Source organism: Geotrypetes seraphini, chromosome 17 (assembly GCF_902459505.1).
Source record: "Geotrypetes seraphini chromosome 17, aGeoSer1.1, whole genome shotgun sequence".
Lineage (NCBI taxonomy): Eukaryota > Metazoa > Chordata > Amphibia > Gymnophiona > Dermophiidae > Geotrypetes > Geotrypetes seraphini.
The window spans coordinates 14566741-14587255 of record NC_047100.1 but is presented as its reverse complement, the minus strand read 5'-3'; the positions used below and the strand labels follow the sequence as shown (position 1 = coordinate 14587255).

The 20515-nt window shown below is 41.7% G+C and overlaps 1 protein-coding gene across 4 annotated transcripts in view; it reads right to left on the bottom strand.

Annotated features, from left to right (window-relative positions):
- Window positions 1-255: 255 nt before the first annotated feature.
- The window catches only part of CACNA2D3 (calcium voltage-gated channel auxiliary subunit alpha2delta 3), a 797511-nt gene continuing 777251 nt past the window's right edge, over window positions 256-20515 (bottom strand). For 3 of the 4 annotated variants that reach the window (XM_033926567.1, XM_033926565.1, XM_033926566.1), the window contains 3 exons: window positions 11469-11581; window positions 8602-8684; window positions 256-683 (listed from right to left, as the gene is read on the bottom strand). In XM_033926567.1, coding sequence (XP_033782458.1) covers window positions 591-683; window positions 8602-8684; window positions 11469-11581 — 289 coding nt within the window. In that variant the 3' untranslated portion in view covers window positions 256-590. Of the gene's footprint in view, window positions 684-8601; window positions 8685-11468; window positions 11582-20515 lie in introns of those variants that run through there. The other variant, XM_033926568.1, reaches the window with a different exon arrangement.

Sequence of the window (20515 nt, the reverse complement as noted above, 5' to 3'; positions counted from 1 at the left end):
TCAGACGGGGATTATATACAAACTCTCCAAGAAATGAAATCCAGGTCTTGGAATCAGTGCTAGGTGTCACTGTTGGGGGATGGCCAAGGCTACCCTACCCTTCTGTAAATGTCTCTCTGCAACATTCTCCATTTCCAGTCAGTCATGCGAGCAAATCCTGGGGCGGGAATGCTTCATAAACCATGTTAAAGTGATTCTGTTTAAGGGTGGAGAATAAACTACTAGGAGAACAAAAACAAATTTCACACCCTAAAATAGTGATTTTGATATACTTTATTTAAAAAGAACACCATGTTTAAATTGTTTTACATGAGGCAAAGCTGAAAATAACAGACAGCGGTATCTATCGATTGTAGTCCTTTCTCTGATGAACCGTGACATTCATATGGCAAGTTCACATCTGTATGAGTGGCAAAATAAAAAGGTAAAGTGTTTTCAATGTATCTTTTGAGAGTTCATATTCACCAAAAGTTTCAAATGTATGAAATGCTGATGTTCGACTATATTTCATTTCCTCCATGCGGCACCTTTTTTTTTGTTCAGTTCACAGTTTATGTACTTAGCATGCCATGTGATCGAGCCAGGCAATGTCACCTTGAAAAAAGCGTCAAAAGTACAGGGAGAGCAAGAGTAAAGGGATGTGCATTGATGCCTAGAACTCCACCGCACTCTCTTGCATTTTCCTAAAGGAAATAACAGTTCTGTGTTAATACTTATGAAGGTACAGCAAACATTTGCAGTTTTTAGGGTTACTTAAAAGCATCCATAAAAGTTATAAGATAGACATATTCATAACGAGGGCATTAGTAACCATTTATATCACCTCTCCAACCCTAGACACTTGGTTGAGTTCTTGTTTTGATCACGTACTGGTTGTAGCTTTCCTGCAAACCTAGATGTTCTTCATGACATTGTGAATACACTTGAGCTAGTGTCCTGTGGTGATTGTTGACTGTCCTCTTTGAGACCCAACTAGGCTGTCATGGATTTACCTTTTTCATTTTCAGTTAGGGTTGTATATCCAGAAAAATTTGGTTTCGTGTTGATTTCTATCGTGGTAATGTTTGTTTTGTTTGAGGATTTCAAGGCACCTTTTCGTTATAGGAGCTATATCGTCAAGTACGCATTCTTTTGGAAAGAGTATGCACATTTTATAGAGTGCGCACTATTTGCATAGAGGATGCACTCTTTAGGAAAGAAGATGCTCCCTTCGCAAATAGTTCACACATTTTAAGAAGAGCGAGTACACTCAGCAAAAAATGCACACTTTTTCAAAAGAATGCACTATTGTCTGTATACCAAACAGCATGAAATTTCATGGTTTTCTGCTCTTTTTCATTTGTTAATGACATAAAACAACAAGGGCAATGTCGTTGACATTGCTCATGTCATTTCAGACAAAGGTGCCCCATGAACGCCTACTCCGGAAACTGAAGAACCATGGGGTGGAAGGAGACGTACATAGATGGATCAGAAACTGGTTGGCGGGTAGGAAATAGAGGGTAGAAGTGAAGGGCCACTACTCGGACTAGAGGAGGGTAACGAGTGGGGTCCCGCAGGGCTCGGTGCTCAGGCCACTGCTATTTAATATATTCATAAATGATCTAGAATCAGGGACGAAGTGTGAGATAATAAAATTTGCAGATGACACCAAATTATTTGGTCGAGCTCGGACTAAAGAGGACTGTGAAGAATTGCAAAGGGACTTGAACAAACTAGGAGAATGGGTGACGAGATGGCAGATGAAGTTCAATGTTGAGAAATGTAAAGTATTACATGTGGGAAGCAGGAATCCGAGGTACAACTATACGATGGGAGGGATGTTAGTGAAAGAGAGTACCCAAGAAAGGGACTTGGGGGTAATGGTGGACATGACAATGAAGCCAACGGCACAGTGCGCAGCGGCCGCTAAGAGAGCAAATAGAATGCTAGGTATAATCAAGAAGGGTATTACTACCAGAACGAAAGAAGTTATCCTGCCGTTGTATCGGGCGATGGTGTGCCCGCATCTGGAGTACTGCGTCCAATATTGGTCGCCGTACCTTAAGAAAGACATGGCGTTACTAGAGAGGGTTCAGAGGAGAGCGACACGTCTGATAAAAGGGATGGAAAATCTTTCATACGCTGAGAGATTGGAGAAACTGGGACTCTTTTCCCTGGAGAAGAGGAGACTTAGAGGGGATATGATAGAGACTGCCAAGATCTTGAAGGGCATAGAGAGAGTAGAGAGGGACAGATTCTTCAACTTTCGAAAAATAAAAGAACAAGAGGGCATTCGGAGAAGTTGAAAGGGGGACAGATTCAAAACAAATGCTAGGAAGTTCTTCTTTACTCAACGTGTGGTAGACACCTGGAAGGCGCTTCCAGAGGATGTAATAGGGCAGAGTACGGTATTGGGGGTTCAAGAAAGGATTGGACATTTTCCTACTAGAAAAGGGGATAGAAGGATATAGATAGAAGAGTACTGTGCAGGTCCTGGACCTGTTGGGCCGCCGAGTGAGCGGACTGCTGGGCGCGATGGACCTTGGGTCTGACCCAGCGGAGGCAATGCTTATGTTCTTATGTTTAGCGAGGTAAGGGTACATGTGTAGAGGTTATTTTTGTGGTCCTCTCAACCCAGCTCTCAGGGCACACAAAGTCCCATCATTTATTCTGGCTAGCCACAATGAATATGTATGAGATAGATATGCATACCAAGGAGGAAGTATATGACTATCTATCTAATGCGTATTCCTTTTAGATATCCTAAAAGCCTGATGGGACATGGTGTGCCACGAGGACTGGTTTGAGAAGCCCTGCTCTCTCAGACCTGAAAGGAAGGACTTTAAGCTTGCATAATCTTTTCCAAAACTTTACCTGTGGGTTGAGGTATTCTGTCCATACATGTGACAAATAATACAGTAGAGTCATCGATTAAAAGTGTCAAAAGATCTCTCATGCAACTGTTGATATGGGTGGGATGGGATGTCAATTCACGTGATCTACTGTGCTAACTGGGCTGCAGGATATGTTGATGTTTAAAAGGGCCTTCACGTAGCCCGCTCAAAATTCACAGCATCCTCGCGGAACTGTAAGCCTGGTCAAGATTTTGCTTCTGCTAAAGCTTGAATGAGTAGAGGGGAAGGGGATGAAGCATAGAAGAAGAGGGGAGAAGAAATGGCAGGGTCAAAATAGCATGTTAGGCTGCAGCTCCGAAACAAAAACGAGTCCCACAAGTCTGCAGTGAGAGTCAATTGACAAAAACAAGGAGGAAAACTGCAGAAATGATGTACAAAGTACAGGAACTTTATTGGATGAAAGAAGTAATAGTAAGTCAAAATGTGGTTCTCATAAATGATATGGAAGACCCTACACGGTCCGTACGTCGAAGAACACTCCCTTTGCCATCAGTTCGTACACTGTGTCCACAGGAGCCTCTGGTTGCCTGTTTCACTCGAATTTTATGCCAACGTGTTCAACATTATATGGTTCTCATTTAAGTGTGACACTGAGTAATCCGGACCCCTGAGGAAGGAGTTTGCTTTGAAACACGGACCTTCCATATCATTTATGAGAACCACTTTTTGACTTACTATTATTTCTTTCATCCAATAAAGTTCCTGTACTTTGTACATCATTTCTGCAGTTTTCCTCCTTGTTTATGCTGCAGCTCCGCACACACGTTAGCATAGCCAATGACAGCAGATAAAGACCTGTGTAGCCCAATCAGTCTGCCCAACAGTGAGGAAGGGTGGTAGGCGAACACCCTGGGCGCCGTCATGGTAGGGGTGCCAGTGCCTCTCAGCACACCCGTGCCGCGCTCGTGCTGTCCCTTCCCTGCCCCCACGTACCTCTTCAAAAATCTTCACCAGCGCGAGCAACTATTCTAGCCCGCTGCTCTTGCCGGCCTGGCTCCCTCTGAAATTACTTCCGGGTCACAAGGCCTGGAAGTGACATCAGAGGGGAACGCCAGCACAAGCAGCAGGCTGGAGAAGCTGCTCACGCAGGTGAAGGTTTAGAGGTACGGAGGTAGGAAGGGAAGGTGCGAGTGTGGCGGGTGGGCACAAAAGGAGCCGGGGAAAGCAGAGAGGAGGATGCAGTGGGGGCACCACCGCCCCGGGCGCCTCTTAACCTTGCGAAGCCACTGCTGCCCAACAAGGCAGCCTGAATTGTACCTGTTCCTAAGTGAGGATTATTCCTCTCCATGTTCTATTTAAAATGTAACGATCATAGTGTGCTATTGAGGCAGGCACGGGGAAAGCTACTGCTTGACCTGGGATTGGTAGTATAGAATGTTGATACTATTTAGGGCAGGGGTGTCCAACCTGTGGCCCAAGGGCCACATGGGGCCCCATGAAGTATTTTGTGCGGCCCCGGTCGAGGGCGATGCAGTGTTTTCCTCTGCTGCCCCCGGTGTTTACCGTCTTGTTGCACCGTTTACATGGCCCCAGAAACATTTTTTTGGGCCAATGCGGCCTAGGGAAGCCAAAAGGTTGGACACCCCTGATTTAAGGTTTCTGTCAGGTACTTGTTACCTGTATTGGCTGCTGTTTGGCCTGGCCTAATATGGCTGTTCTTAGGTCCTTATGTAAGTTTTGCTTTGAGTTCCTCCTCTTTCTATAGGAACCCTTTGTGTTAATCCCACCCATTTTTGAACTTGTTCACTCTTTTTGTCCCTAACACCTTCACATAGAAGGCTTTCTAGGTATCCACTACCCTCTCTGTGAAAAAGTATTCTCTGATGTTGCTCTTAAGTCTTCCACCCTGAAATCTCAATTCATGTCATTTAGGTCTACAGCTTCCCTGTGTTCTGAAGCAGATGTTTGTATATTAATACCTTTTAAGAATTTAAATGTCTGTATTACATCTTCTCTGCCCTTCCTTTCCTCTAGGGTATACATATTTGGGTTTCAAATCTCTTCTCTTACATTTTTGTGACACAAAGCCCATATTTTTTTTTGTCTCTTAAATCACATAGATTATTTCAGACCGATTGAAGCTCCGTGGGCTACACAGTCACAAGTGTTTCTTTCAATCATAATATCATTTTAAAAATGCTTAAACAAAATATCTAGTTGATTACTATGAATATTTGAACATTATAAAAATATTTTGTTTGTATAAGCATATAGTTAGTAGGAGCCTAGTGAAATGCAATTTGACACTTGAACGATAAATTCAAATCCTTTGGGCTGGTGTGTGGGACCTGTATAGGAGGAATTTGCAGGTCTGAAAAGGCTGAATCAGCCTGTTCAGTTGACTTCTTTGGCTTTCCCCAGTCCGTAAAACATCATTCTGTGGTTCATATGAGCCAGCTGAAAAGGTTAGAACTGGCTCTGAAATATTTAATGAACTGAACTTCTATTTTTATGCCATGTGATAATTAGAACTGCGCAAAGCTGCGGGCACACGGACAGGAAAAAGTGACACCAGCCCTATGCTGTATGAAAACAAAAGCAAATAATAAATGAGCCAATTAAATCTAAAAATGAAACTTGCTTTACACATCATACGCATAGATATTTTCTCTCCCTTGTTAATAGAGAAAACTTTAAAATCGCTGGATAGTGCTGTTGAAGATCTTTACAGATCTCCTCACCACTATTTGGATTAGAGACTGACTGAATTTTGATTTTGGATTTCCAGCAACATAACTGACCTGAAATTTGGGTTCAGGTTCCAGCTGAAACCAAAAATATGGCCCCGCTCTCACTATCGCTGCTACAAGATCACCCGAGCCAGCCTCCCACCTTCCCCAGAGAAAGCCTAGCCTGGGCTCTCCCTCTTCAGACCCTGGTGTTCTAGTGGCTTCTTTGGCACAGGAGCATCCTGTGTTGCTCCTGCCCCCGGTGACTCCATATACAAAATGGTGGACGGTGTCTTCCCAAGGCAATCTCGGAGATCACGGCCACCATTTTGGAATTGGAGATGGTATGAGCAGGAGACTTTCTCCTCCTGCTTATGCTATTCCCAATTTCAAAATGGCAACTGTAACCTCCCACGGCAGTCTCAAGAGGCTGAGCCTGTATAGGTATGTGCGACTCACAAATGGAAGATTAGATTTTGAATAAAGAGCCACCAAGGGCAGGAGAAACACAGGATGCTCCTGGCCAGAAGAAGCCACTACACTACCAGGACCTTTAAAATGTAGCCTGGAGAGGGCAAAGATGGGTGGAACTGGTGGTTGGGCTGGATTTTCTCTTGGGGGGGGGGGGGGGGTGAGGCTAGCTCAGGGGGTGGTCTTGTAATGGTGGGGGTTACGTTTTCAGCTTCAGTTCTGGTTACGGTCAAAACCGAGCTATGGATTCCGGATTCGGTCAGCCTATAATCCAGATAGTGCCACCGACTACCTTTACAGATCAAAACGATCTATTTTGTGCGCAGTCTGGGGGTGAATTCAACACTTCACCAGCTATGGTAAGTAACTGCATAAAGAGGACTGCATTGAACACACTCCTAACTTCATGCAGTTCACCTTTAACTAGTCAAATGCTCAAAACACACTTAACCAGATAAGTTTTATCTGGCCGCATATGCCTTGATATTCAATAGCACTGCCTGGACATGGATCAGTACTATTACTACTACTATTTTTCATTTCTATAGTGCTGAAAGATGTACGCAGTGCATTTAAAATCTAATAGACAGTCCCTACTCAAAAGAGCTTACAATCTCATTTAGACAGACAGGACATATAGGGGTTGGGGATGAACACTGAATATCCAGGAATAAAGCTGGCAGTGGTCAGCAAAATGCTAACCACCAGGGAGACTGAATAACGGGTCCCTAAATTTGGATCCCCCCCTCTGATATTCAGTCAATGGCGTATAGACTCATTGCACTAGTATTTTGTACAGAAATGTAGACCTACAGTCTAGAAGCTTAAAATGTAGGTGCCCCTTTATTATTTATTTATTTTAAAAATTTCTTCCCTGCCTATCTACTAAGTGGGTTACAGTATAAAACATACATATTCAAAAATTACTCAAACATAGTACAACAGACACATCCTATCCATCCCTTCCAAATATAATCATTAAAAATTGCATAACGCTAATAAAAATTCACTCCTTTCTCTCCTTCTTCGGCCAGATAACACATATTGCTGCAACTTGCCGCTTCTTCCTCTATAATATTACCAAAATCCAACCCTTCCTCTCTGAGCACACTACCAAAATACTTATCCATGTCCACAACTCGCTACTCTCAGGCCTTCTGCTTAGCCATCTCACTCCCCTCCAATCTGTCCAGAATTCGGCTACATGACTTATATTCTGGGAAAGCCGCTATAATCACATTACCCCCCTCCCCATGAGCTCTGCTCAGCTGCGAAGTCCCTCCTATCTGTGCCCTTCTCTTCAACTGCCAACTCCAGACTCCGCCCCTTCTACCTTGCTGCGCCGTATGCTTGGAACAAGTTGCCCGAATCCCTAAGGCAGGCTCAGTCTCTGGCAGTGTTCAAGGCCCAATTAAAAGCCCACCTCTTCGAGAGTGCTCTCAACTCCTAACTCCTCTCAGCCTGGGGTCCTGCATCCCCAACCCTATATGTTTTGTCTATCTATCCAAGTTAGATTGTAAGCTCTTCTGAGCAGGGACCATCTATAAATGTCAAAATGTACAGCGCTGCGTACGCCTTTCAGTGCTTTATAAGTGATAAATAGTGGTAGTAGTAGTATGATGTTTGCTGCATGATGTTTTTGAGGCTTTTACTCCACTGTTGTTGAAAATCCCACATACTCCTCAGTGTTCTCCCACTTTTAGAATAGCACAGATCTAGAGAAGGATATCCCTACAATGTTAGCCTGACAGCCTCACTGGCCTATACTGCTCTTGCTTTTGTTCACTATCCTTTGCACTCCTGGTATCTCTTTGCTATCTATTACAACATTATTCTGAAATTTACTATTCTAAAAGTGGGAGAACACTGAGGAGTATGTGGTATTTTCAACAACAGTGGAGTAAAAGCCTCAAAAACACCATACAGCACACTTACAGCATATTTTCAACAACAGTGGAGAAAAAGCCTCAAAAACACCATGCAGCACACTTACTGCATATTTTCAACAACAGTGGAGAAAAAGCCTCAAAAACACCATGCAGCACACTTACAGCATATTTTCAACAGTGGAGAAAAAGCCTCAAAAACACCATGCAGCACACTTACATCACTGAAAGGCGTACCCAGCACTGTACATTTTGACATTTATAGATGGTCCCTACTCAGAAGAGGGTATTTTCAACAACAGTGGAGGAAAAAGCCTCAAAAACACTATGCAGCACACTTACTACTACTACTACCACTATTTATCACTTATATAGCACCGAAAGGCGTACGCAGTGCTGTACATTTTGACATTTATAGATGGTCCCTGCTCAGAAGAGCTTACACTCTAACTTGGACAGACATATAGGGTTGGGGATGCAGAACCTAGGGTGAGAGGAGCTGGGGATTCTGAATAGCTCACAAGGTCTTTATTTGCGAACACTTATGCTGTTCTGCAAATTCTATAAATGTGTGAATGTAACTGATAAAAACAGGAACAGTCCAGGATCTGGCTGAGGACTCTGGGTCACTCTGAACTCTGAGAGACTGGAAAGAAATCTGGATTCTACAAAACTTACTTCAGGATGAAATCCATGACAAGATTCTGGACGTCTTCTAATCTTCTGAGCTTTCAAGCGTTCACATTTAAGGGATTCATTATGTTCAGTGAAGTTAAGGAGCAAAATCTTTTTGATGCATTAAATAAATTTGTATTCATCAAACACAGGAAATAATTTTTTAAGATCAATTGCAGATTTTAGAAACATTTTACCAGTCTTGTGAAGGTGCTTTTTGAAAATAGCACACCTGCTATTTTCAATAAACAAAAATGCAGATTAATAAATGTGTATACGGACATATTCTATATCTATTATATACCTCTCTCTCTCTATAACTACCAATGGCTGTCATTTAAGGCAGCCTGTTGGCATTTCGAGGTGTATCAACTGGTACAAACAAATTTATTCCTGCATAAATGTTCAACCTTGGTCATCAAAGGTCACAATCCAGTTGGGTTTTCAGGATTTCCCCAATGAATATACATGAGATCTATTTGCCTGTCCTGCCTCCATTGTATGCAGATAGATCTCAGGCATATTCATTGTGGAAATCTTGAAAACCTGACCTGGTGAAGGCTGAGATTGGACATCCCTGGTCTAAGTGGTCATTTTACTAAGCTGCAGAAAAAACTTTCCTATGCCCTAAGACCGCAGCCGTAAAATGGCCAATTTTCTTTTATAGTAATGGCCATGTGCTAATAAAAAAAAAATTACGAACGGGCACTTAGCAGCACACACTTTGTAGGTGATAAGAGTTCACATGGTATTACATTGTAGTAATCCTGTACTATCTAATTAGCCCAGGAACGCACGCTCTCTGACCCCTGACATGCCCTTTCAAAAATAAAGTTTTAGCATGCAGTTGTCATGCGTCCATTTGGCAGCTTCTGCAAGATGCATGAATGTGCCCTGCAGTATACCATTTTAAGCTGTGTTAAGTGCTTTTTAAAAGAACCCCTCATTTCTCATTTGACAAAATTGAGAAATGTGGATCAAAAACTCAAGTGTGTGCAAATGACAAGGGGGCGTGGCCTGGGTATGCTTGGGGTGGGACTAGGGCGGGACTAGAAGGTATACTTTAATTCCCCTATTACAGAAGGGAAATAAAAGTTGATGTCCTAACAGATCAACATCAGGATATATACAGTACCTTCTACTAATCATGTTTAGGTTTGTCCCCTCGAAAAGCCAATGGCAAAAGATACAGGTCTCTGTGACAGTGTCAGGAAAACACATGTTCATATGGGCTAGCACATACGCCATTGTACTGCAAACTGTGTGCCGCAAGATACCAACGAAGAAGAGAGGCACCGGCTGACTTCCTGTAGGCATTCTATTGGCACCTCTCCTCCTCTTTATGCCTCTCCTCTTCCATCACTGGTGGCTCAGGACCCTGTCTGGAGGGCCTCCGAGCATGCGTGTGATGTCATCATGTCAACATCTGCGTATTTCCGGATGCCCTCCAGTCGCGGCTCCGAGTTTAGTGTGTCACAGCTCCAGAGAGTTTGCGAGGCACTGTATTTCAACCTGTTCAGATTTTCGACATTTCTTTGTTCTGAAAAGGATGTTTATGCCGCAGGTACCTGGTGCGTAAATGTCCATTTCTTCTGTATTTTAAAACAGGCTTTATGTCATCAGATCCTGTTCTAAAATACTTGTGAAACTTGAGACATCCTGACCTGGACTCTCAATTCTGACTTCCAGATTCCTTTCTAAAATAGTTTATTTAAAGCTTTATACAAGTTATACCGCCTTTAACAAATCAAAGTGGTTTACATCAAGTAATAAAATTTCATCGGAGAGGGAAGGAGCAGCAAAAATACAAGATAGGAAAGCATCAGTGACACACAATATACATACAACCCCCCCCCTCGCACCCCCCCAAATAAAACCAAAACAGCAACAACAAAAAGTATGCAAACGGAGCCAGACACCTAGGCCAGTGATAATCCTAGGAATGCTTGAGAGAAAAGGTAAGGTTTTAGGCTATCCTTTCTTGTATGTTTGTTCTGATGCTGCATTATATATTTATAGCTATCTACTGTTTATAAATATAAGAAATCAAAAGCATTTATAGATGGCGCTCAAACCCCCCCTTTTACAAAACCATGGCATCGGAGCTACAAACTGCACTATGGCTTTGTAAAAGGGGCGGGAAGTTAGCCACTGTTTACAGAAAAGTACTTGGTGCCGGGAACCATGCCTAACTTTCGTCATGAGGATTTAAACCAGGGGTAGGGAACTCCGGTCCTCGAGAGCCGTATTCCAGTCGGGTTTTCAGGATTTCCCCAATGAATATGCATGAGATCTATTTGCATGCACTGCTTTCAATGCATATTCATTGGGGAAATCCTGAAAACCCGACTGGAATATGGCTTTCGAGGACCGGAGTTCCCTACCCCTGGTTTAAACCAACTAAATCCTGGTATAAATCCTTGTGCCTAAATTAGGCACTGATCCCCCTTATTCTAGAAATGCACGCAAAAACTACAGAAAAGCCTTTCATCCGCTCATGAAACTCCCATGGATTCTTTAATTAACATAGTGCTCATAATTAAATATTAGCACCCAATTATCGGCGCTGATTGGCTTGTCATTCAATTAAATTGCACACAGAAACTGGGCTCATGCCTAAATTTCCACACACAATTTTTAGAACCTTTAATAGAATTAGGCCGTAAATGTAGACTGGGAAAAATAACTCTCAGTTAAAAAAAAAAAAAAGTAAAAGCAAGCCAAGACAAAATGCACAACTTGATTTATTAAATCTGGTTGTCGTCAAGTGATTAATGATCAACGTGCTAGCGTGAGATAGAAAAGCAAAAGCAAACTAATTCAGAGCATCGTCGTTCCAAGCGCTCTTGGCATGACTTAGCAAAGGATATACCTTATTTCGATGGGCTCCATGGTAATTGGTGACACAGAATCACAGCTGCATTCGTTATCCACCACCACCATGAATAAGTTGCTGCTCGGAATTTGCTGTATGACGAATGACCTGGAAAATGAAGAAGCTCTGCTAAATACTCTTAGGCCTTGCTCTTGCGTTATCGCTACTGCACTCCCATGATAAGATTTTAAAATATATATATATTTTTTTAAAAAGACATCAATGCATCAGCTGTAAATGACCTCTGTAAAACAAGTGTGTCTCAAAGAATTCTCATGGTTACAATTCCTGCATATATCTTTTAGAACTGTTGTGAAGAGCTGGACAGTACAAAGAAATACACTTCTCCCTCCATATTTGCTGTGATAGGGGATTAACAGAACCGCAAATACAGAAAAACCGTAAATAACTTTTTTATATGTTATTTGCTGTTTTCTATTAAAAACCATCGTGAATATGGTGAAACCGCGAATAACATGGTAGGAGACCTGGCCTGTTCCTGAAGGAGAAGCAAAACAGGGTGAAGAAAGTGCTGGGAATCGGCGATTTTCTCTGTAAACGCTTAGAATCAGCGATTTCTCTATGCAAGCAGATGTAATTTGGGGGGAGGAGACAGCAAGCTAAAAACCGTGAATAATCGAAACCGCGAATGCTGAAAACGCAACTATGGAGGAAGAAGTGTACATTAATGTCTTTAATAGAGGTTATATGAATATGTGAACACCACAGTGTTCACCCTTAATTCCTGCACACCCTTAATTCCTGCAATTTCTAAGGTGTATCAAAAGGAATTAAACGTTAAATGCAGAATATTTTAAGTGTGCTCAGAAATACAGAGACAGCAAAAGTGTTACTAGTCTTAGATTTAGGCTCAAGGTATAATCATAGAACACAAGGTTTTCTTATAATCATAGCAAAATCTCCAAAACAGGAATAAAGTTTAAAAAAAGAAAGAAAGAAAGATCTCTTTTTACTTAGCTTGACAAAATCAGGTTCTGACGTGGACCCTGTTTCGACACCTACTTCAGGGAACCTGATGCAAAAGTTTGACCAAAATACTTCAATCTTTAAAAAATGTCTCTGTTAGAAAATGTTAGGAAGCAGAGGTCAACCACCTGATTCAACCGATCTGATTTGACCATCCACTTTAGCAGACCACTGGAGAACCTGAAGCCGATTCACAGGGAAAACCTTGATCTTTTCCATCAGACTCGAGTGAGGCTGAAATGGGTTTGGTTTGAAGTCTACTTTGAACGGTTTGCTCATTCCAGTCAGGCCTTCATTTCCCAACCACTACTATTTTCCCATGTAGTGTTTGGTTTGAAAGTGATACATTTCATCCAAACACTGGCACTTGGTATTTGGTTTTACAGCGGTTGACTGCAACATCCTAGTTGTTGTGAAGATGGAACAGCATTACCAGATTGGCCTATGGTTGAGATTGGAAGTAGGACACTGGATATATTTCCTTCCTGTGGTGGCCTGACTTCTTTCTGTCTTTCCTTGGGATTTAGCTGATTGGTATTTGCAATTTAGGTGCAATATTTCCCTGTCCCCAGAGTGGATATTTCCCTGTCCCCAGAGTACTGTGCTAAGGAAATAACACATGTTAATTGTCAATTGCATAGGTTATTTATCAATAATGCAGTTTCCATGGGAGTTTTTATACTGCACTATATGTTTAAATAATAATGAGATGGAAAGCTGATTTATAGCTGAAACGTTCTGACGAAGTAGAGCGTCGGGTATTGGAATGTTAACCAACGTTGGCGTTGGCAGAGAGCTATTGAGGTAAGTGTTGCTATTCCTTCTCCAATTGATGTTGGATACACAAACAGTTTTAGTCTTTCTTCTTTTTTTGTTTGTTTTTTTGTATTTGATATGAAAATTAAATAAAATAACTTAAAACAATTTTAACCCAAGTTAAGATAAAAATAAAGTTTGTATTTAAGGGTGGGAAGGAGGTTTGATGTAAATGAGTATATGTCATTCCATCAATTCAGGATAAGGACCTGAAATAGCATATATGTTATAAGAGGTTCTATGTACTGAGTTCACAGCCCCTATATGTTTATTTCTCACTTGGGAGAGTTTGTCTTTGAAATGGGGTACCGTATGAACGGTTTTAAATGAAACAGGAGTTAGATGTTATATTGAGTTACAGATTAATTGTGACACTAGTGTGTTTAAAAATTGTTTTAAAAATATGTTTTGGATTATCCGAAATACCCCCTTTTTCGATTGATAGGAGCACTACCTGTGACCCGTCACTACCCATCAAGGGGATTCTTGGAAGGTGCTGGGGGAGGGAGTTGTTGGGAGCTGAGAAAAGCAGATTGGGGATGCGGGGAAGATGTTTTGGGGACTAGGGTTTTATTTAGGGGGGGCCCTAAAGACTGTGGACATAACTTGGAGTCGTTTTTGTACTACTACGGCTAGGAAGGTGCAAAATATCCCAGCTGCAGCAACACAAAAATAACTTTACTGCTGGATTCACTAACCTGCAGTCTGAGGTACCAACAATATCCACTGGAAAATTCTCATGTGGCAAAATAGTATATCAATATGCTTTTTTGTGCTGTGACTTAATCAGTAGGAGTCTCTTGTTTGTACTTGAGACAAGCGAAGATGAAGTGAATTATTATCCAGGCCACAAGAAACATCAGTGGACTTTTGACCCCTGGTGTCCCTAGAGGCATTTAGCAAGTTGTTCCAACATTTTTAGAATAGAAAGTATGGTGTTCCAGTAGCTCTATCAGTCCTGATGAAACCTGAATTCTTTGTACAATATAATACCTTGCTTTATTCCACTAATACCTTTAGTGGAATAAAGCAAGGGTAATCTGGATTAGAGAATGACACGGGGACAAATAAAAAGAAACAATTTTGTATGCCATCTTATGGAACATGCCAATGAAATCTCAATAGGTAGCACTTGGAACAGAGAAACAGATTGCACATGTCCTTTTTTTCAATAGACCAATGTGGTTTAAAGGGTCATGTACTGTGACATCTCAATTATTCTTACATTAAACCTACAGATCACAATCTAAAAATGAATCTTGAATAAACAGTATACTTTTCCTTATGGCTACAATTCCTAGTTTAGAAATTCTCTTAAGCCAGGGGTGGAAGACCTCCAAAGCTCAAGGGCTGGAAGCCAGTTTTTGGGGGTTTTGTGGTTTTTGTTTTTTTTAGAATATCCCTAATGAATATGCATGAGATAGATTTTTGACAGGGTGTTAATGCAAACTCCTCTGATGTACGATCAGTAGGAATTTCCTGAAAACTGAACTGATTAACAGCATTCAAGAAGTAGATATTAAATTTAACGTACAGTTTATTCTGCTTGAACATAGGAAAATAAGCAATGCCTCCGCTGGGTCAGACCTGAGGTCCATCGTGCCCAGCAGTCCGCTCACGCGGCAGCTCAACAGGTCCAGGACCTGTGCAGTAATCCTCTATCTATACCCCTCTATCCCCTTTTCCAGCAGGAAATTGTTCAATCCTTTCTTGAACCCCAGTACCGTACTCTATCCTTTTACGCTCTCTGGAAGCGCATTCCAGGTGTCCACCACACGTTGGGTAAAGAAGAACTTCCTAGCATTCGTTTTGAATCTGTCCCCTTTCAACTTTTCCGAATGCCCTCTTGTTCATTATTCGAAAGTTTGGCAAAGATCATTGTCAAAGCCATTTATGCAGGTAAATAGCAATTTAGGCCTTATTCTATAAACCTAAATCAGTAGGCACCTACTGTGTCAATCAAATTTAGGTGCTATTTATATAGTTGCACCTAGTGGTGCCTAACTCAGAAGACATCTGTAACTTAGGGCTCCTTTTACTAAGGTGCACTAGCGTTTTTAGCGCACGCAGGATTTTAGTGCGAGCTAAACCCGCGCTACTCGGCTAGAACTAACGCCACCTCAATGCTGGCATTAGCGTCTAGCGCACATGTGGCATTGTAGCGCGTGCTATTCCGTGCGTTAATGCCCTAATGCAGCTTAGTAAAAGGAGCCCTTAGTCTTGCATCCATACATGAACTTTGTAGTTTTCTACGGTGAATTAAAGTTTAAAAGAATCTGGGGTATCTATATGTCTCACTTCTTTGTTTTCTACAAATAATGCTAATAGAAAGAATAAAAATTATTCCCATAGTCCACAGTGCAGACATGGGAGAAGTCACTGCTTGCCCTGGGATTGGTAGCATGGACTGTTGCTACTATTTGGGATTTCAGAATCTTGCTACACTTTTGAGATTCTGCATGAAATCTTGATATTCTCCGGGGTTCCGGAATGTTGCTACTCTGGGTTTCTGCCAGGTACTTGTGACCTGAATTAGCATCCTGTTTCCAACAGTGGCTGGGCTAGAAGGACCATTGGTCTGATCCAGTGTGGCTATTCTTATGTTCTTATTGATATTCTACTCCCATAGGTATCATAGCAATTTGCAATAGAACTGTAATTATTTTCAAACCGAGCTACTTCTAAATTGGAGATCTACAATGTGCTAGGTTGTTAAAAAGTATACAGGTCTAGGTAAGGCTCCACTTGGAGTATTGTGTTTAGTTCTGGAGGCTGATCTGGCCAAGGATATAAGAAGACTTGAAGCGGTCCAGGGGAAAGCAACAAAAATGGTAGTGAGTTTGCGCCAAAGGAAGTAGAAGAAGAGACTAGAAGACCTCAACATGTATACTCTGGAGGAGAGGAGGGACAGGGAGGGAAATTGGTAAAACTAGAGGACATAAATTGAGGTTGAGGGATGGTAGACTTAGGAGTAATGTTAGGAAATTCTTTTTCATGGAGAGGGTGGTGGACGCCTGGAATGTCCTCCCGAAGGAGGTGGTGGAAAGGAAAATGGTGACAGAGTTTTAAAAAGCATGGGATGAACACAGTGGATCTCTAATTAGAATATGAATGGGCAAACTTTCACAGTCTGAATCCCACAAAGGACATGGTTTGGATAGGCTGGAGTGAGCTTCAATGGCAACTCCAGTAGCGGAACCTAAGGACAGTACCAGGTGGACTTCTAAGGACTAAGGCCAAGAAAAACAAAGAAAAACGAAATTGTAATGGGTCTTTATCTACTCTCATTTACTATGTTACTATGTTACCGTAAGCCTTTGTAATACACTTATGAGCCAATGGACCATAGAGCTGCACTAGCATGATAACAGTGAGGCTTTGTTATTGGAGGACCATTCAAAAAAAAGAGGGAAGAGGATGAATCCTTGAGCAGGCAAGATTGGCAAGACTGCATAAGTAAGAATGTCTCAGAAACATACAAGTAAACCTAACCCACATTAGATAAAAAGGAGGCTTCAGTTACACCAGCCAGCAACTGAAATAAAACAGTCCTGTGCTGCTACAAGATATAAATTCATCACACACTTAAAATTGGCAAAGAAAATGCTGAGATAAGATGTGCAAATAAATAGTTATGACAAATGTTATTTCCCAGAATAATTCCTTTTCTGCCTCTTTTCTCAGGCTAGTTGTCATCAGAGAACATCTTGTCCATCAGTTTGACGATGAGACAACCTTTTAGCTCTTTAGAACCAAATGTCCCTTTTTCGATAAATGCTTTGGAGATTTTCCAAATTGATGCAACGCAGTTGAATATCTCCACAACTTTTTCAGTAATTTCTGGGTATTTCTATTTATCTTTCTTTAGCTAGCACTTGAAGAAACATTAGAAGAGCAGAAAAATTATGTGTTCTTGGTTCAGTATCAAGGGAGAACATGATGAGGAACCAAACATTAATCCTAAAAGGCTATGAACAAGAAGTGAGTTTTGAGTTACGACTTGCAATGCCATAAATTAGTAACACAGTGACTAAAATGACTGTAATAGATTAGGAATTAGTTTGGTGTAGGAAGAAGAAATAAATTGTGAGGAAAAGCTGAAGACAGGCTGATCTATAGACAACTCAAGGGAGTTTAGTGGAGAATATAGAAAGACTAGACAGTTCCAGCAGAAGAAATGTTGCATCAAGGCTGTATTAAGCTTTAGTTGCACCCTGCGCAACAAGCCCACTGCGCCCCCCCCCCCCCTTCGCCATAGTCAATAAGAAGAGATGGTGGGCTAGGAGCAAATTTTACCCTGTGTGGCCACAGCACTTGCACATAAGAACATAAGAATTAGCCTCCGCAGGGTCAGACCAGAGGTCCATCGCGCCCAGCAGTCCGCACCCGCGGCGGCCCATCAGGTCCATGACCTGTCATGTTTACTTGATTTAGCCCTATAGCCCCCTTGTTTTTATCTTTACTCTTTCCATACTCTTATCTACCCTTATCTGTATCACTCAATCCCCCTATCCTTCAGGAATCCATCCAATCCCTATTTGAATCCCCGTAGCGTACTCTGCCCAACCACATCCTTTAGTTTGGCATTGTGTCACATCATCACATCCCTTGGTTTGGCAAGTATCTTCATTAAGCAACCGTAAACAGTAGACGTTTTTAGCACATGGCAATGCCAACAGTTAACACAGAAGCTTGACAAACAGGATGGCGACTGGATGAGGACTACACTGTACATGTGAAGAGCAACTCTTTCACTGGGCACCTGCATTTAGGTGCATTTGTTTTTATGGATATTGCAACTTCTTTACCGTCTCTCTTCCTAGCATTTTTAACGCAAACCACTCAGAAAATTCTTCCAGTGAGCAATTTATCAAATATGATTCAAATTTGAAACTATTCTATAAAGAAAAGTTACTCTCTAATTCTAGGCATCCTGTTATAGAATTAGGGTCTGATTCTCTAAAGGCCGCTGATCTTAGTGGCCGCCTTAGAAGTGACCGCCAATTGTGTGTCAATCACGCATTGGCATTCTTTAGAGAATTGCATCTTTTTTTTCTAACGGATCATTTTACAGGCCTACATTTAAGGCATCTGCCTTGCACCTACAGAGATGCATAGGAATGCTTATGGAAGCCCAAGGCCACTCCCGGTGGAAACCACACCAGCCTTGGGCACTAGTAGGCCTCAGTCAGACATCTATATTGTTGGTGTCCTTCACGGCATGGATATTTTAAAAAAAACATGCATCCTGATTGTTTGGTGAGACAACGTTAGGACGTCTACTGCTGCCTACAATTGGGTCATCGTTTGTAGAATCAGCCCCTTAACCTTTAAGAGGACAATTTTATAAGGCAGCACCTATTTTAAGTACCATGAACATGCTTGTTTAGAGCCTATTATCTTAAGAAAAGTCGGCTCCTATATTTCTTCATAGAATACTAGCGTAACTGGGTAAATTTGCACATATGCGTTTACTCATGAGTATTTAACCCAGTCCCTATATTGAGGACATATAGGCAAAAGTTATAGCATTCTCTAATTTTGCATATACAAGGTTGCACCCTACCCGTGCTCCTCTCAGACTCGATCAATGTGAACACCCACCTACCAAGCATGTACCATCAAAGAAAGGCATTTAGGCCCCAATTCTATAAATGGCACCTATAAATAGGTCCTGAAGAACACAAGGCATAGCAACTGCCAATCTTAGGTTAGGCACTGTTTATAGAATCGCACCAAGCAGCGCCTAAATTGGACTTAAGCACTGGTGTCAAAAACTTAAGTATCCCCTACTTATGCCAGTATTTGGAACCTAAGGACTGTACCGGGCGGACTTCTACGGTCTATAGTCCAGAAATATCAAAGAAAAAAGATAATTTAATTAAGATTTATATTGTGTGCAACTATTGGGCAAACTGGATGGACCGTTCAGGTCTTTATCTGGGGTCATTTACTATGCCAGGCATCTAAGTCCAATTTAGGCACCTACATGGAAAGATCTGTCCTTAACCATGCCCACTTTCTGCTTGGAACCTACCTGAAATCGGTAAGTGCGTACCAGTTTAGACGCCTATCCAGCAATTCATTTTAATACAAGCTAATTATTAAGCCGATTAACCTTGTTATCACTGCTGATTAAATAATTAAGTTAGGTACTTAAATTGGCTAGACATACTGAGTTAGGTGACTAGTTTTAGGCGTCTTTTATAGCATCTGGGCCCTACTTACAGTACGAGTTATATTCTTGCTATTTGTGAGTTTGTCTTCCTGACATTTGGTGGTAGGTCTGGGTGAAGTGGTGATGTGTTATTTAGCTGTTGCAATGAGTGTGGTGACGAAGCTGGTCCTATGAAATATGCAAGAGAGCAAGGTACCCTCTGGAAAGGGTCTATCCAATTTCTGGTCTTCTCTGAGCAGTGCCTCAGTTATGCTTAGTAAGCACTTTAAAACAAACCTAATTCACATCTGAAAGCCTTTGACAGTGTTCTACACAGGTGTCTAATAAATAAACTGAGTGCCCTCAAAATGGGCCCCAAAGTGATGGACTGGGTATGAAACTGGTTGAGTGGAAGGCGACAGAGGGTTAGGGTTAGGGTCAATGGAGATCTCTCTGACGAAAGGGATGTTACCAGTGGTGTGCCTCAAATTTCGGTTCTTGGGCCTGTTCTTTTTAACAATTTTGTAAGTGATATTGCTGAAGGGTTGTCAGTTAAGATTTGCCTCTTTGCAGATGATGCCAAAATCTGCAATAGAGCAGACACCCCTGGTGGTGTGAATAACACAAGGAAGGACCTAGCAAAGCTTGAAGAATGGTTTGAAATTTAGGAGCTAAGATTTAATGCTAAGAAATACAAGGTCATGTATTTGGGCTGCAAAAACATGAGGAAACAGTACAGTTTGGGAGAAGAGAAGTGGGTCTTGGGTGTGACGGTATGTGATGATCTAAAGGTGGTGAAAAGGTGACATGAAACCTAGGATACCAGGGTGCATAGGAGAGGTATGGCCAGTAGGAAAAAGGAGGTATTGATGCCCCTGAGACTCTGGTGAGACCTCATTTAGAATGTTATGTACAATTCTGGAGACCACACCTTCAAAAAGATATAAACAGGATGGAGACAGTTCAGAGGAAGGCTACTAAAATAGTCAGTGGTCTTCATCATAAGACATATAGGGACAAACTTAAATATCTCAATAGGTATACTTTGGAGGAAAGGCAGGAGAGGGGAGATATTATAGAGA